Below are 12,626 nucleotides of genomic sequence, written 5' to 3' on the forward strand. Positions count from 1 at the left end.
CAATGTCTACATTCAGTTATCTGGAAAGGTCACCAAGGCATGAAGAAGAACTCAAAATTGTATACAAATTTGTCTTAAAACACAAACTCTTAATAATTCAAAAAAATTCCTATCATTAATTGATTTATCTATTTTTATGAAAATAACAAAAAAACATTGTTTTAAATCTGTTCGTTTGTTTTCGTCAGGATGACAAAAGACATTTTTTCAGCTTTGATTGAAAGGAAGGAAAAGTCAGAGCATCTTTTAGAATATTATCAAGGCTGTTCCAGAACCTCGGGCCATGAAAACGAATGTATTTTGGGCGAGAATTGTATAATATACGTATATATAATGGTAAATGAAATTCACTGGAACGTCGAGTAGAGCCGCATCATTGCAATGCGACAAAAGATTGGATCAAATATTTGTGGTAAACTTTTATTATTATATTTGAACATAAATTGACCCAACTGAAATAAATATAAAACATTTATCTTTAATAATTTATTATCCCAAAACAAATGATCAGTATGAGCACGCAGATTTAAATTAGAGATTACTCTCAACGACTTTTTTTGCAATAATGATATTTTTTTTTCCAAAAGGAATTGATGTGTGTTGCCCCACTCTAAAATTCCATGATTCAAATACGGTAAAATAAAACTGGAGTAAAGCATAGTTAATGTGGAAGATGGTAAAAAATATTTCAGTCTATTTATTATACCTTATTTCGTGAAATTGTTTTACAGAGAGCATTAACATGATCTCTCCATATAAGTTTATCGTCAACACAAATACCAAGAAATTTTATACTATTGACATGTTCAAGAGGAATATTATCGATAAATATATCCCCTGGCAATATTTCCATTCTATTCACAGCCGAAGAGGCATGATATACAAATTGACTATGTTAAGAAGAATAAAAGAAATACGAATGACAATAATTGAGAAAAAGAAAAAAAATGGAAAGAAATCGCAAAGATGTATAGAAATATATGTATGCATATACGATGAGTGAACAAAAAAGGAGGATGGAAATACGGAGGCGAGTGTGAGAGGACGATAAATGGAAAGAAGAAGGAAGAGTGAGAAAGACAAACAAAATATATAAGTTGATTTTAAAGGAGGCACAGCCTGTGAAAAGGCATATTAAAGGGAATGGCTAGTAACTGATCAGTGGGAATCAGTGGGAATGCTTGCGGGGATGATTGTTCCAATCCTTGTGGGATTATTTAAGAGTACAAAGTGTGTGAAAATTATTTGCTTCAGAATATGCAAGTAATGTGCAGTTAATCGTTAACGATCGTCCTGTCACTGTACAGGCATGCTAACCTGGAAACATTAAACTGCACATTACTTGGATATGAGACCATTCTGAAGCAAATAATGTTCACACAACATTAGATATATAATGTACTCTTAAATGAATCCCACAAGGATTGGAACAATCATCCCCAAGCATTCCCACTGATTCCCACTGATCAGTTACTAGCCATCCCCTTTAATTGTATATACTGTAGTAACTATACGTAAAGGACGAAATAGATAATCTAATTTACGTTGTCATTTACAACTACCAGCTACATAACATACTATTTGGATTTTCCCAGTATTATCTTTGAAGTATTTCTTTAGATGTCAATTAAAAACAGTCGATGTCGATTGGAAGCAGATACCAGCCGATGAAACCTGAAAATGGAAGTGGTATATAGCGGGTAAGGCCCTCTTTTTTTTTTTTTTGTCAGCTGAAGAAACCCGGAAGTGCATGGTACCAGAAATGATAACCTGCCCCCCCCCCCCCCCCCCCCCCCCTCCACGTTTAAAAACGTGGCACCGGCTGTGAAAGAGGCTGCACTGACAAAAAAGAAAGAAAGAAAGAATGAAATTCATTACCAATTTTATCCTCATTGAAATAGGTAAAAAGTCTTTCATTAATTTCTAGGAATTTGATTGTATCTTCCAGAGGCAATTGTCAATTTGAGATTAGCACATCGGAATTCATTTGCATAGAATTATCGCCTGCGAATCATTCATGTTAGAAGTAAACAAAGCTCCTACTTGAATTTTTCGATAATTCAACCATCATGGCATTTTTTTTTTTTGTATATCACCATGCCACTCTTGTTTGTAGATGACATTTAATCTGGTGCTAACTAAACTTTAGAAGCCAGCTAGTTTAATGCCTGATAGTTCAAAATTTCCGTGAGACCTAAGTTGTCAAAATCCTTTTTATTCTGATGACCCACGACATAGAATTCTCTTGCCTCACAGATAAAAGATATTGAAAATTGCTATCTTTATAAATAAATGATAATAATTGCATCTATATGACACTTTATACGGGTGTTTCTAAGCGCACTCGTGTTATTGATTTATACACGATAACTAGAAAACAATAACATAAAGACAATGCCAAAAAATAACAGTAACGAAAAGAAGAAGGAAAAAAAAAATCATGTGATACAGTGATACAATGATTAATAACTAGCTGTGTGCGCCCCAGATTGAACAAACAAACAAACAACTGATTAAAATGTCTAAATGATTATATAGATGAGGCATTCTGAATATGAAGAGGGGTTTATTACAAAGGATGGGGGCAATGGAAGAGAAGGCTCGGTCACTATAACGAGTTTATCTTTGACATTACTGTGAACAAGCCTAAAGCAAAACATGAACATCCGAAGGGTCAGTTTCTTCAAACCTTTAGTTCCGTGAGTACAGCAGCAGAACAACAGTCCTAGAAAATGTAGACTACGAGACCATAATAGCAGCACCGCACTACACTGAAACGGTATATTTAATACGCGGAGCACCGATCTGGCTAACGTCACTAGAGCGGTCGTATTCAAATTTGAAAGGAGATTGACTTTGCATCATGAATCGAAATTCTCACATTCCTCGGCTGAAGCAAGAATTCAGCAGGCGAAAACAATATGCAACAGAGAAACCACCGACTCTTAGGTAACATGACTTTATAATAACGATAATTAAGACGTTTTCCAAGATCTTTTGCCTAGGCTAGTAGTAAGAGCTAAACGTTGGTCCCATGTATTAAATCTGATGTTGTTCTTCTAGTAGTACTAGTAACTAGTAGGCCCCTTACAAATTTTTGTAAATAGAGAGCATTTGTGGCCGTGTAAGTACTGTAACAGCGTTATTGAATTGTGTATTGTTGGGAAGGCGGGGGAGGATATTAGGGGGGAGGAAGGGTTGGTTGATGATGATGGGGGGGGGGGGGGGGGTATACAGTAAACCGTGGCGATCTAACGTTAGAGTGAAAAATGGGAGGGAATCGGTAACTTGAGTCCTTGAAGTTGAATGCCTTGTTGTTGCAATGTTGGATTTGAGGCTTGATATAAAATTTATAGTCTATCGGAGGATGGATTGGATGGAGGATTGGGGGAATTGGCTTTCTCTCTCGCTTCGGAATCGCGAATCAGTGATGATGGTGAGATTGAAGAAGAAAATTAACACAACCTGATATTCATTCGAGATAAGAAGTTGCCTCTCTTCTAACCGTTTACTTTAGAAGCAAGCCAAGCACAGTCTCTATTCATTTAATTTGGCCTATTTCTTATGAATTAAATGTAGTAGTATATTAAAGTCAGTTTTGCAGGCTCTGTGAGAGTATCAAATGAATATACCAATGGTAATGAAGATATATCTCTTACAGATAAATTTGTTGCAACATTTCTTGGGCAAAGCAGATGAGTAATAGTTATCTACCCCATATTCTGTAAAACAAGGAATGTTCGCGTGTATTTTAATTGGCAGTGTGATACAACCACATGCGTGTTGTCTTTACCATCCAGCCACACGAGTGTGGTTGTAGCCATGGCCCGAGTCGCTGAATATAGCCACACTCGTGTGTACTAATGTACATATCCACACACACAAAGAAGCTTTATTATTGCATAGTGGGGAACACGCTGTGTGTGGCCACATCAACACGCGATACGATGTACCACCGCAAAGTGATGAACCTACCTTCTAGATTAACCTCATTTAACATTATCTCACCATCTAGACAAATTTACTTTTTTTCATTTTAAACTTTATTCTCATTTTCTTTTTTTGATAAGATGAATTTAAAATCAATAGCAAAGTTACAGTTAATTTTGGACTTTGATTTGCGATTGATCATGCATCGCGTCGTTATTGAGACTTCGCCTTCGTTCGTTCAGGTACTCGCAAATCGCGCACCTAGCATACACAGGCAGCCGGTGCGTGGGTCCCTGCTGGGGCGGGCGGCACATCTGTGCTGGCTAGGCTGCAACTACGCTGAGGGATCGCTAGCACCCGAAGTCACGATGTAGGGCCTACCACCAGCAGTCTAGCGATGTCAATCCGAAGTCCCCCAATTTAGCGGCAGTTGTAATTTGGTATTAATTCTACACCCATCGTATCAAGCAAACACGATGAGAATGGAGCGAAAAAAATATTTGTAAGAAAACAATATTAAAAGGTATGAAAATGAGGTTGCTTTAATCACTTTGCGAGCAAGCCGGTTGTGTGCGTTCATGTGCTTGACACGCATGGCGATCATCTTCTCCGTGTGTGTATCCATATGAATATACATGTACATTACACACGAGTGTGGCTGTATCCAGCGACTCGGGCCATGGCTACAACCACACTCGTGTGGCTGGATGGTAAAGACACACGCGTGTGGTTGGTTGTATACACTGCCATTTTAATTTCACAAATTTCGCAAGAGCTGAGATTCCCGATATCAAAATGCACATGAAAGTTCTTGTCTACACTATACGCATTGAATGTTAGAGGCAACTGGCGAAAATTTCATGCCGGGAAAAAGGCCGTCGGCTCCAATTCACGAAAATTTCATGCCGCGAAAATATCATGTTTTACAGAACAATTGTAGTCCCCCGATCAAATATCTGGAAAAAAAAATCTAATTGACACTAACAGAAGATAATTCTGTTTTGAAATCACCTTTCATGTTGTATCTATTAATGATGGTTTTAATATTGACAAAGTTTGCTATAGCTTGTTCCTTGCCTGTGTTCATTATTAATGCACCTCTGCTGTTTTTTTGGTAATCCTTGTGAAATTATCTGGGTTTTATATGGGGCATTGCAATACCTAATGGAGTATGAATTTACACAAATATACCCTTTGCATGCAGTAATTCTAACTCATTTACATCTCCATTTCTTCAGCTACACACAGTTGAAAGTCGAAGTGTCAGCTCTGCAAGAGGAGAATGCTGACCTACAGCAAAAGTTGATGAAACACCAAAATTCTGTCCTGTCATCCAAGGTATGTTTCTCATTTGTGGGAGCAATTTTGAAATTCAGCACTTGACCTCTATTTGTGGTTTGAGAGAGGATGATAATTATGATGATGTAAATCTGTACTGCACTTCAAACTACATTTTTAAGTGTTTGATTGCAGTTTAATCCTAGGATTTCACTGTTGATGTCAGGACTAATGCACCATAACACCATGGTAAAAAGCAAAAGACACAGTAGGAAAAACAGATTTTCTGTTTAAGTTCGATCGAGATTCTGCATCTTCGTCAGTGTCCTATACCAAGTGATGAATGACAAAATCTGCTTTGTGCTAAAAATTTTATTCATATGTGATTGTCTTTCATGCTTTTTATGATATCCCTTAAAGTTCGTTCATGAAACATCCTCTCCATCCTGATATTCTTGTAGTTTCCTGTCATACTTTTGGACTGTTTACTTCCACTACCATTTTATGGTTCTGTGGCTGTGAGATTTGTACATAGTATGGCGACCAACTGTTGATGCATTATTTCATTCAAAGTGCATCATATAGCGAATGGTTTACTTTTGCTGGACTGAGACGGCCCGTCTCAAAGCTGAGATTGGTGCGATATCGACATCATCATAGGTGTGTCAATTTGTTTTCTCTTGTGTTTTGCTTTCTGTATACATTTGCAGGCAGCTGTGAAAGACCTGCAGAAGGAAAACAAGGAGTTAAAACAAAGATTGGATGATGAAACAAGGCAGCTTAAAGGTAAACTTAGAATGGACTGATTGAAGTGTTACAAGAAGATGTATAAGGAATTACAGTGGTACAAGGCAATTAAGTTAGGTTTCCTTTAAAGGAAACCTAAACCAAGATACATGCATCGATATGGATTGAGTGAAAGCAGCAATATTAGTAGAACACATCAATAATATTTTTTAGGAAAATCGGAAAATCAATTCAAAGTTATGAATCTTAAGAGTTTTGGTGCTGTCATTGCTGGATAAGAAGACTACTACAGTTCATGTCATGTCATGTATGGACAATGATACAAAGAAAACACATGGAGAATTCCACAATTTTTTTTTTGTGTGTGCATAGTACACATTCCATGAACTTGTTAGTGACATGTGCAATAAGGGTAATATTATTCCCCCTGCTCTCTGAAAGAGATAAGTCAAATGCTCTTTCATTTTGCTTGAAAAGTGAAAGTACATTTAATTTTCTTTATATAGTTGTCTATACATGGATGTTAAGAACTTCAGTAATCTTCTTATCCAGCGATGACAGCTCCAAACTTTTGAAACTTCATAACTTTTGAATTGATTGTCTGATTTTCCTCAAATGTTCAACCTTGTGTACTACTAAATTGCTGCTCTCACTCAATCCACATTTATATCTTGGTTTTTGTTTCCTTCAAACCAAAAAGGTGTTTCTGCAAACCTAGTGTCGAATGGCTCCTTTGCTACTCCTCTGTTGATTATATGAATATCTGCAAAACAAGGGAAGATGAATTCTGTTCATTTACATTTACAATGTACATGCATTATGTTCTCTAAATATCTAAATCAGGTTTGCTGGTTTTGAACAATTTTACTTAGCAGTTTCTTGTGTACAGTGGTTTGAAAATAAAGTTGCAGCCATGTGGAGATCATTTAATAGCAGATAATGCAAAATGGTGCCACTTGCAAATGTGTAAGGACGCCATCTTGTGGCTGTCTAACACACAACTTAAATATCTGTGTTCATGTATTTAGTTTGAAATATCAGACCCATGCATCACTTCACAGTAGCAATGATATGAGAATCTGAACACTGCCAGCTACTGTCCGATACAAACATTTCAGTAGGACGTTCAGATATCACAAGAAGAAAGAAACTACAACAAATACTATTGGCAAAATGAGATACCCTGACAAACTGCTTTTAGTCAATATATGAAAATTAGGGCAATCAATTTTATTTCCTTGCACTGCACACAATTAATAAGTAGGATATTGGCAGGTGTTTTAGGAGGCATGATGGAGTAACCCTTTCATAAAACGTCTCTGTTAATTGAAATTATACAAATTCAGTGCACAGTAGGTAGTCATGAAGGCAATTATGAGAAGATTTATACTCTTTCTGGGTATGTATATGAAGATTCAAAAACTTTCTTTCCTGTAACCCATTGAAGAAGAGTTAAGTCCGGAGTATACTCGGGCAGGTGTCTATGGAAAATGTGTGTTGTAGCAGTATCAACCTGTCCTCACTGGGTTAAAACTGTAATTAGATTCACAACCAGTCCCTAAAAGCAATCACCCTGATGTCTTTGTGATGCAAGCTGTCCTTTACTTCCAATACAAACACCTGCTTCTGGAGGTATAGAGAGGTAATGCAGTATTTTTTTATATAATACATGTTAGTGCTCATGTCTAATGAAAATTTGATACAAACACGCTTGCAAATGATAAAAGTTTATGGGAATGCAGTTTTTCTCTCTTATGCAAAGGCTGAAATATGAAAGAAGGAATCAGAATTGTCTCAGAGGTTTGCAGTCATTGTAATGCAATATGTTTTTTTTCTGTCTGTCTGTCTGTCTGTCTATCTGTCTCTCTGTCGCTCTGTAATAGACTTGTTGTCCTCAAGCCAAGATGAGCTTTCAACTAAGACTAGCTTCCTGGAAACCAAGTTGTAAGTATTTAATTGTAACTCTTGATATACTGAATATGTTTTCACAGTTCTTATGCAAGTGGAGGTCAAAGCTCGCGGTTGTATTCTTGAATGATAGTTTTAATCCAGTATCTTGAAAAAATGTTCAAATTGATGTTGTCAAACCTCTTCAAATTGGCTTAATATCATTTCAGGCAAATTATGATGGCTGTGGTGATGATTTGTAAATATTATACTGTACAGTGCACTCCTGTCATAACAAACACGGTTATAACGAAATTCTCGTTACAGAGTAGCAGAAATTCAGGCTGCAGCATTATCTGCTCTATGTATTTTTATTGTGTATTTGTTCAGTTTTGAACAAAATTTCAATAACAAAAGATAACTGCCGATCCAGAGGGCTTTGTTATAATGAGAGTCCACTGTATATTAAAGACCTGTTGACACAATACAACTTTGAATGTAAGTGAAAACACAGCAGGGGAAGTCAAATGTTACTATGTTTTGTTTTGTTGTTGTTTTTTTTCCCTGAAAAGTCATGTCAATGGATTTCTCCACCTTAAATTTGAATTGAAGTGGCATGATCTTATATTAGGACATATGGCAAAGATCTTTTTTCAAAGTTGTTAGAGTTAGAAGTAAAGAGTAAGTAATTATTAGGTTTAAAAATTAAAAGAGGCCTCTAAAACATATATGTAACTAATCACACTATTCTGAAAAGAAAAACAAATTATAGAAAAACTTCATAAAACACAATTTTCCATATATGTTTCAAGATCCTAAGCCTATAGTATCATGTAGAAGAAGAATTGCTCTTTCAGATGATATTGAAAACTTTGAGTTTGAGATTGACCCACTTTGCTCATTTTGAGTCCGTACGTGAAATCATGACGTGTGATGACTTTTTGTTGGTTTTGTGATGCACTATCACATACATGTACATGTGTGATATGAGACTGCATTTTTAACATTGTATCCACAGCAACAGTTTTCTTTACTGCCTTTTACCAAGTGTGAAGGAAATATTCAGCTATGTCCATTTAAAGTGAAGGAAACCTGTTACATGCCATTTATAGAGGAATCGAGACATTCACATTACCACATGACAGTGAAACCCCAAAGATTCAGTCGACTGAAGTAGAGCAATGTGTGCTGGTATACATATCATATGCTACATGATGATCAATGTGTCTCTGTCTGCTTTCCATGAGTTTTTGTGTAAAAGAAATGTTTAACTATGTTAATTTGAAGTATAGGAAAGCCAATTACATACATCTCATTCATAGATGAATCAAAACATTAGCACTACCACATATGTGAAACCCCAAAGATTCAATCACCTGAAGTGGTTTCAGGGTAAGAGTATCACACATACATGCTATATGATGATCAGTGTTTCATGCTCTGTCTAGTTCCCAGGAGATTTCATAGAAGGAGAAATAAATCCTTCCTATTTGCTGGAAACATAAACGTTGACCTCTTTATCTAGATGGGGAAAATAGCCATAGCATTGTGTGTGGTTATAATCACTTTTTACTTTTTCTCATATTGCTTTGCAAAAGTAGCACACACAAAAGAAATAACAACACCCTAATATTGTAAAGCAAAAGAGGATTAAAAATGAAAAACACTGTCTCACCACAGTGTACATTGTACATGGTGAAGTGATTAATTTTGGGAATATATTACCCTTATTAAACATGTTGATCAGGTAAATGGTAACAGAGACAAGAAAAAGCCTGTCGATTTTCCTGCGTAAATGCCTGAGTAATTACGGGAATCTGGGTTTGTTGACGCGTTGCCCGGCAACTCGGTTGGGTCAAGGAAGTAGACTTGTTGTTTCCATCGTGAGGGGATACCACAAACAAGATGGATTGATAAGCTAATTCATCTGTCCATGAAATCTAATGAGAGGTGAAGTCAAGCATACAGTACACCCTGTGGTGCTGGGAAGTCCTCTCACGGCTGACCCTCTTTCACTTTGGTTATGCCATTGTTAATCGAACAAGACCTATGGGGAAAGTATGCATAGTGCATAATCCGTGCAATATTACCCTCCCCACCCACCCTAGCCCTCACACTACCCTCCAACAGTTTCAGAAGTGTAGAATATCTTGTTCATGTCTGAAACTGTTACTTTGTAAAACACTATAGAATGCTGAATTGGTGAAATTCTTTTCATTCTGTAATTTAAGTTGCATCAAAGAGCAGACATTTTGTCGAGTGGTTGGCTTAATTTGTCAAAACTTTGCTTTTCCATAGAAACAGTTATTTCACGGTCATAATAATTCATTGATGAATTCAGAATCAAATAACAGGTTTAGCTAGCTCATATCCTTTTGCTGCTTTTTTACCTGCATCATTTATTTGTTTATTCCATTTATATGAAATGTAATCTTCACTGCTTTATCAATAATTTTCATCTTTGCGCGTGGGAGGGCAATTTTGTCATGCTGAATATTGTACACTTTCTGTTAATTTACAGATTTTTTTTTTACATTGACGTAACAGTGCATTGTGACAGTGCAGGTCATGTAGTTATCCCTTTGTCGTTGTTGTTGTTGTTTTTAGGGAGGTAAATATTCAAATACAAGATGGAGAGTATTTAGATAGCATATTTTAATGTCACAAGACCCCAGCGCCTAACTCGTCTTTGTAATTGCATCAACAGCATTGATTTAGCACTTTTCTTCTTCAGACTAGTCAAGAGTATTCAGCTTTGAAATGAGAACAAGGATAGAAACAACAAGAAAATGGGTACAGAACATACTAGACAACAGTTTGCACTCATTGGGAAACTTGTGGAGGAGGGGTTTTACAAACAGGAACAGGAGTGAGCATATTGCAGTATAGGGTAAATATACAACTCATTAACCTGGATATTAAAGGTCCCGTTTACCTTTAGGAGCAGTGGTTTTTAAAAATGTTCAAAATATCACATTTGATGCACATGTGTAGGTCTGTTGTTTCACAAAACATCCTACAAGTACCATATAAAATTTTTGCAATAAAGCCTAAGATATAAAGAGATATCAGTACTTTTTTCTAACTGTAACTGTAGACGGTTTAGTCTGGAAACATTTTTATTATAACTGTTGTTCGCATTTTGTGTATTTAACAATACTTCACATCAATTATACAGATTCAAAATTTTACAGTGGGTGTTTCTATCCCTAACTCACATTTTAGAAACATTTTAAAGCACTAAATGCTGGGTTTTTGTTTCTTTTGCAAATGGTAAATTATGCCTTTAAATCAACCCACTCATAGTTACAAGGGACAACATTTGCGCTATCAGAATAACCAAGTTGATGGCTGAAGCTAATGGATGGATACTCTGAGCATTCAAATTATACCAAGAGAGTGTTAAAACAAGGTGGAAAAAAACCCCCCACAAAAACCCTATTACAGAAAATTAGGGAAATCAATTATTTTCATTTCCTAATATGCGGGCAGTATGGTGCAGAATTTGGACATTATCTTTAATACTCAATACCTAAAACGATGAATCTCTAAAAGGCAAAGTTTACTGGAAGCTTCATGGGTATGCAACAAATAGCAAGTGTATCATAAAGGAAAGTTAATGAAATTTTGTGTAGTCATTACATATCCCTGAAGGTGTGATGTACTGTGTACATATAAACTACTTTTAAGCATTGCTTTCCTACTTATTCACTACTTTGAAGTTTGTCTCTTACTGGTTTTTATTTACTGTACATTCTTTAAAAAATAAAGAAATGGTAAATCCAACACTTTAAATGTTTTCACTCCTTGAACCTTTTGTAAAAGTTAAATTTGACACTTAAAATGTTGGATGTAACATTTTGAGTGTTAAATTTTACATAGAGGGTTCGACAACATTTAGATTGTTAAGTGCTTCTCATCTCAAAAGGTCATCATCAGAAAACGTTGGAACCTGAAGTTCCATGCATCTCAACTGAAACTTTACCATCCCTTTATTGTATTCTTCACACAGCGTTGGTAGTGTTACTTCATAGTTTGCAGAGTTTGTTTGCATATACTGGTATTAACCAATGTTGAGGCAACACTTCATTCTTTATTGGAAAACAAAACACACACTCTAAATGTGACGCCATCAACATCAGATGGTCGGTTCCCACAGTTCAGAAACGAAGGCTGCCAATATATGCCGGCCATTTCCGTGCACGCTGGCAAAAAAATTCTGCATTGTGTTTGTGCATTGCAGTGGAAAGTGACATCCATAGCAACGCCCTAACGAATCCACCTGCCTGGAACGAAAGATGGTGCACAATTCTCACACAGATTTATTTGTCGCGATTTGCCCCCCAGCGTCCTGCAATTTGGAAGCCAATGTTTTGAACTGTTGTCACCCTCACCATAGAAAAACGCAAACAGTGAGTGGTGATTAAATACCATGGAAGAATGCCCAGAGATGATTTAGTACTGCACATATGTGTGGCCATTGATATGCTGCACTATCTATTGCTCCTGGGAAGTTAGTCATCGACTTGCGTGCTGATCAGTATCTTTTTGGTCCTTCCCCCTTTTTAATTACATTCCTCCCCCCCCCCCCCAACCCCTATCAAGAAAAATGCATCCAGAATATCAGTACATTTGGGGGCACATACATGTCTTTGGTACTGCTTTGGGATTCTGATGAAGTTGTGCCCTTAAGGCTTAATACTGGAAAAGTCACAAATTTGGCCTTTTTTCAGCCTCTTATTACTGAAATTGTGTGATTTCTAATCAGTCATGCATATTGCAGG

General features: G+C 36.5%; 1 protein-coding gene across 1 annotated transcript in view; it reads left to right on the forward strand.

Moving 5' to 3' along the window:
- The first annotated feature begins 4,130 nt into the window (after positions 1 to 4,130).
- LOC139723244 (uncharacterized) overlaps positions 4,131 to 12,626 on the forward strand; it is a 36,557-nt gene continuing 28,061 nt past the window's right edge. Inside the window, exons 1-4 of the mRNA XM_071634502.1 lie at positions 4,131 to 4,300; positions 5,169 to 5,268; positions 5,919 to 5,994; positions 7,839 to 7,899. Coding sequence (XP_071490603.1) covers positions 4,131 to 4,300; positions 5,169 to 5,268; positions 5,919 to 5,994; positions 7,839 to 7,899 — 407 coding nt within the window. The remainder of the gene's footprint in view (positions 4,301 to 5,168; positions 5,269 to 5,918; positions 5,995 to 7,838; positions 7,900 to 12,626) is intronic.

Source organism: Diadema antillarum, unplaced genomic scaffold, assembly GCF_040938485.1.
Source record: "Diadema antillarum isolate AM-2024a unplaced genomic scaffold, OU_Dant_1.0 scf00000183, whole genome shotgun sequence".
Lineage (NCBI taxonomy): Eukaryota > Metazoa > Echinodermata > Echinoidea > Diadematoida > Diadematidae > Diadema > Diadema antillarum.